The sequence below is a fragment of the Rhamphochromis sp. 'chilingali' genome (assembly GCF_963969265.1).
Source record: "Rhamphochromis sp. 'chilingali' genome assembly, chromosome: 20".
Lineage (NCBI taxonomy): Eukaryota > Metazoa > Chordata > Actinopteri > Cichliformes > Cichlidae > Rhamphochromis > Rhamphochromis sp. 'chilingali'.
Window position 1 is genome coordinate 19421517 of NC_137947.1, and position 6000 is coordinate 19427516.

The 6000-nt window shown below is 37.8% G+C and overlaps 1 protein-coding gene across 1 annotated transcript in view; it reads left to right on the forward strand.

The window, feature by feature from the left end:
• LOC308387978 (VPS10 domain-containing receptor SorCS3-like) overlaps window positions 1-1583 on the forward strand; it is a 50656-nt gene extending 49073 nt beyond the window's left edge. The window contains exon 27 of the mRNA XM_080868401.1: window positions 308-1583. Within this exon, the coding sequence (XP_080724527.1) occupies window positions 308-372 (65 nt within the window). The 3' untranslated portion in view covers window positions 373-1583. The remainder of the gene's footprint in view (window positions 1-307) is intronic.
• The last annotated feature ends 4417 nt before the right edge of the window (window positions 1584-6000 follow it).

Sequence of the window (6000 nt, forward strand, 5' to 3'; positions counted from 1 at the left end):
CTGAGATGTTTGAGACGCTGAAGTTCAACTTTCGAATAAGCCAGTGTCTGCACGATCTGAATGACCGCACTTGTCACGGCGATTGTATCTTATCAGCCTACCGTCATCACCAGCTCAGCCCTGCTCGGATAAGCCATGTTCTTTTAGTGTGTTTCAGGCAAAATGCATGAATGATGCAATTAAATATAAAAGCCTCTACAAGCCATTTAATTAAAAAACACAAAAAAACCAAATCATGCCACAGCAGTCCCCTGCTATTTTATTTACTCAGTTTAATAATTTGTTCACCTCTTCTTCTTTTTTTCAGGTGGAATTGGCAGAAATATGGAGAGAATTGTTACAAGGGAATTTCCTAACTGTACTAATGTCTAAGACATGAGCTCTGTTACAGAGTAAGTACTGATTGTTGTGTTTCAATTGTGCTGAAATAGTTTTATTTACTGGTCTTTTTTTTCCTTCTTTGTTTTCATGCCAATAGCTGCTATCGTTCCGAGACATGTTTTTTTTTATTCATGTGGATAGAATAAGCATCTAGTTTACAATACCAGATGATAAAGATGAATCCACTGAGCCAGACTACAGGGCCTCTAGTTTGGGGACAGTTAATGCTGAAATGTGTTAATAAGTGCAGCAACAAGCAAAAAGTAAGTGGCGTCAAGACTCCCTCGCTCTTTACCACATGCCATGGATCCTACATTGCTAATATGAACATTATTAATATTATGAATACTCAGATGATGTTGTGCTGCTTTAAATATTGTTTTACTCCTTTTGTATAGTATTTGGGAAATACATGGCCGGGCACTAGAAAACAAATACCCCGGAAGCTTTGGTAGGTGCCCTTCTAGAGAAAACAGTGTTAGGAATATATGGGTATAATGTTAATAAGAAGGAGGATATTATTAATGGAGAGGTTAGTACTAGAGAGAGGATGGATAGGCTTTACTATAGTTTGTAAACTCGACATTGATTTCTCAGTGGTTGTCGTAAGGAGACAGCCCTGTGGGAATATTAGAATACTACTAAACAAGGCTGGAAAATACTGATTCCATCTAATAAAAAGGTTCTGCTGCATTCATATTTATCTCTATCATACTAATTTGACTAAAAATGATCAACTCTGTCAATTACAATATTTTACTTTATTCATACTTTTTGTTTACTTTTTCCTCTTTGTTACATCCTGAAGAGCCGTGTCCACACAGGGAGCAATTCATGCATCTGAAACCAACAGTTGGTTGCTAGCGATCATTCCAGGCTCTGGTTGCCTCGGTTATGCTCTGTATTGATTACCAGGTTGTAAGTCAATCACCAGCATCTCTCTGGTAGTCACTTCAATCGATTGCCTCAATTTTGAGAAAAGTTTATCTTGGACTTGTCCACTTTGCTTTGTTAGCAGTTTTTTTGATCTATAGTCACTTGAGGTTGACTTTGTGGTCTCTGGTCACAGCACTGCTGAGAATCACTTGTTGTGCGGACACAGCTTTAATGGATAGTCAACCCATCCAACAAAGACTTGCATGATGGGGCAGATTACATTCTGCTCTTCCTTCATAATAGCTCAGTTGCACTAGTATAAAACTAGCACTGCAACCCCATTATGACTATGAAAAATGGGTGGTGGCCTTGTGATTGCATCAGATTTTTTTTGCATTTGGCGACCAATTGCAAATAAGAAGCAGAAGTTGAGCATGCAACACCTTCAACCTTTGTCTCTAAACAATCATGGCCTGACTCAGACTGAGTGCAGTCACCTTCAGACAGGTTAGCAAAGGTTTGCATAAAACTGCAGTCTCATTTATAAACATAGATTGCAACACAATGCAATCAATCTGAGTCAGTCTGCACCAATGAGCACAACTCATCTGCGGCGCATCTCTTTGAAATAGGAGACATGACTCAACTGGTTGCCAACAAGTTGTATTCTGGTTATATCTCTATATGAAAGCAAGGTTGCTGACCATCTCTGTCATTTTGCAGCAATGATGTCATTATTTGTGGAGGAAATTCTGTTTCAGATCTATGAGGTTCTGGCTGAACTCTGTAAATAGTTTGTGTGAATTTCCGTTTGATGTGAATTTCTGTGTATGTAGAGCCAGCTACATTCAAACTGAAAGCAGACTGACCGTTTTATTGCTGTCTTCATCCACCAAAGGCAACTGACTGCGAGTGGTTGCAAACCTGGTCCCTGTCTTTGAAACAATCATTTCAGGTGACAAGATCATCATTGTACACAGTCTCAGTAATTTTGGCTCACGTCACTGTTTTCCTGAGTGTGACTATAATATAAGACAAAAATATAATAGATTGTTTGATTTTTTTTTTTTAAATCATATAATTTATTCTATTAACCTCTTAAACTTTATGCTCAAGCTAAACGTTACCATCCTAAAACTAGAGGTCTTTGAGTTGTAGATATAATGCTTATGCATACATATGTGACTGTTGGTAAAGAGTATAAGACAGGGATGTATGTTTCTGCTCTGTTAGATAACATGGTGCTTTCAATGACTGTTTCTCAGAATATGGTATACAACATCATGAAAGTCTGGCCTTACAAGGGGAAATATCGACAACATGTACATAGAATAAGATGGAATTTAAATCTGTACACTAGCATCGTCATACATTGTCGTTAAGGCAGCCCACTGAGCAGGCAGTTGTGTCTTTCCTTGATTTTAAGTCTCACAGCAAGATGTATGTCCACTTTTTTAATTTCATTGGGGGGTTTTTTTTTCGTTTGTTTTTTTTTTTTTTTACAGTAGCATGCCCTAATTATCTGTGATAAGACTATAAAAGACTTTTATTGGGGTGAGCCAGTACTGTATATATAAATATATATATATAAATATATATCATTGTGATTTTAAACTTTACTTGACACATTAAACAAACTATTAAACACCTTGTCTTATAGTCTAGTTGTGCATTTGCCCAGAGTTGTGCATGAAACATGAAACTTCTATGATATTGTTCCTTTTTGTCGATTATATAAAATCGTCTTGTTTGGAATCACATTTCTTACTGTGAACAAATTGCCATTTTGAAATTGTTCAAAATAAATGTATTTTTATATGGAATTATGTTTTGTATTATGCATACACCCACAGTAAGCCTAACAGTGGAACATGTAAGATTAAGAAATGGCTCGCAGTGCTTACAAAAAATGTTGGGGTTGTCATGACACAAACCTAAAAACCAAAGGGTTCGAGAAGCTTCTCTTTAACAGCACTACCACAGCCTTATCTGAAACACAGGTGCCATGTAGCAGCCAGTGTATCAGGCTCACCACAGCACTTTTAATGATCCCACAGAGGCTCTGAAGTCAGATTTAATGGGCAGAAGTGTGATAACACCCATGTGAAGATTCCCATCTGACATTTAGACTGAGCTTCATTTTACCTCTAACACTCTATCATTCAAGTTGCCAGTTATAGCTGGTTTCTTTTTAATGGGAACAATTACTACGGCTGTGGTCAAGTGATGAAAAGCAGATGTTAGTACGGGGGTATTAGTATGATTTCTTCTCTGAGTTACAAAAGAAATGTGAAAGACAGTGAGATTGGAGCATAAAACACTGTGGTTGATTGGCTGAAATATGTCTTCACACACAAAGCTGCAGCAACCAGGACCTTGTTTCTGTGTTTTGCATTTTGTTTGCCACTTCAACGGCTTCATATCGCACACCAATCTTCATCACTCCAACAGCCATCAACGCCCCGAGAGTCTTATTCTCGCTCCTGCTCTCAGTCTGAATTAACACCAAGGCCTTTCTCTAACTGCCCTGGGATGTTCGGCAGTGCACAATCAAATTGAACGGTGACAATCACTAATGGATGATTCGCTGCAGCCAGACACTGTAATGTAGCACTCAATGAAAGGAAACATGCTCATCAATTTCACACTGTGGCTAACACAATATTGCTGTGGGTTATTGTTGTGGGACATTTTTCATTCAAGGTGCTACCCAGACTGGGAAAATCTTCCTTGTTGATTTTGTGTGTGTGTGTGTGTTGATTTCCTGGAGAGGGGATAATTAATTTGTTGCACAGTGGGAGAGCCAAGGAACTATCCCATTAGAATCACTCCAGGCTACTTGGTGCTTTTCATTGTCCTCTCGCTCTGCCCCATTGTATTATGCAAATGGCTGCACTGAAACTTCAGGCATGCTAAGCAACACTTGTTAAGAGACAAAGAAGAAGAAGCAACTAATTCTACAATGTGAGCGTGCCTATCAATCAAAAGTACCAATTTGTGATAGACTCACAGTCGGCTAGGGTAGAGCCTTACTTTTGCTCCTCATGAGCCTTGCTGATTGACTTTGCATAGCCTGCGAGTTAACTACGTGGTTTAAACAGCAGAAATATAGCAGCCACACTGCAATCCTTTTGTGTTTCTTCTTTATTATTTATGTAATTATGGTTACTTCTGCAAGATCAAATGAAAAACACAGTAACAACCCACTGAATAATCACATCACTTATAATGAATGATTAGTCTAGCCCGTTGAGAAACATAACATTTTCCAGTTCACATTGTTAACATTTCTTTTCTTTTTTTTTTACCTAAGACATATTTAGGTAGCTTGAAATAGAAAAAAAAGGTCATGCAAATATGTTCACAATCGTATTCACAGGTTAATTATTCGGACTTAACAAAAAATAGTTGTTAAATAAATAACAAGCACAAAGAAAAAAAAAATCTTCAGATGACCATGTGGAGAGATGAGAGTTTGTCTGAAGACGAGTTTATTTATGCTTCAGGCTCAATTGGAGGATTGGAGGGAAGAAGTATGGAGAAGCCTCTAGTCAATTTGTCTTACTGACATATGATGCTGACAACACTTAAAAAGAAAAGTTTGATGAAGAAGAACTTTAGTACTTATCCCAAAGAGACAGCAGCTGACCAAAGCAGTGTGCGTAGGCTGAGCCTTGTTGACAGGAGATATGTCTTCTCTATCTCTGTGTCCCTTGCAGCGAACGAGATGAACAAATCTGCAGGCTTTTGTCCGCCGAGTCCTTGGGGGTAAACCTTAAACAGACTGCAGGCTCCCGTGCATTGCAGTAAACCGAGGAAATGCTATGTGTAGATGTCGGTATCATCTTAATATCATAAACAGTCCAGAGTAAATAAAAAGTGAATTACAATAATCCAAAAATCCACAGTTTCACTCTTTTCCTATAAAAAGGCACCACATCCTTCACAGTACCAGCAGTTCAAAGAAAATATGAAAAGTAAGTAATAATTGTGTCAAGGAGGCGACAAACTGAAAATAAACCTTGATCTAATAACTAAAGTGTAAATTTAGCGCTTTTTTACTGCATTACAGTGAGTGTCTGCTGCAGTGTTATTATTCTGAAAATTTACATTTTGTTCTCTGTATAGAAACCCGAATACACCAGAAATGCTTCTGGCAATGAATAAATACAAAGTGTAAAAGTCACTGTTTTGTGCAACAGTTAAAGTTGACCATATGACAATCAAATATAAGACTACCGTTGCAATAATAGCCCAAAACAATGATTTAGAGCACTAATGTGTTGTTCGCGTTAAAGCAGGGTAACATTTATGATGTTAGCATTCATTCCGCTGCCTTCATTGTCACCAAAATGACTTATTTGAGTCTACTAGACAAGAGGGATTGCTCAGATGTTCATCTGCTGTGCATACCCATCTACTGTAATCTTCTGTTCTTATTTTTGTTATGACACATATTATAACATTTTGAGCGGCACAGAGGCAGGTTTGATGGAATACACAGATCTGGGACTAGGAGCTCTCCTTCATCTCCTGGATATTGCAAGCTTTCATTTGATGAGAATCTCCTGATAAGATTTACTGATTGTACAGAGCTTAATGAATCTGCTTCCCTCACTGTCTTACTCAGATAAGCTATTTCCACATAGTTAAATAAAGCAAACTCCACAAACACAAGTCCAAAAACAGAAACGGTAGAATATTTTGAGATATGATTACACATCACTCCCATTTGATATTTTC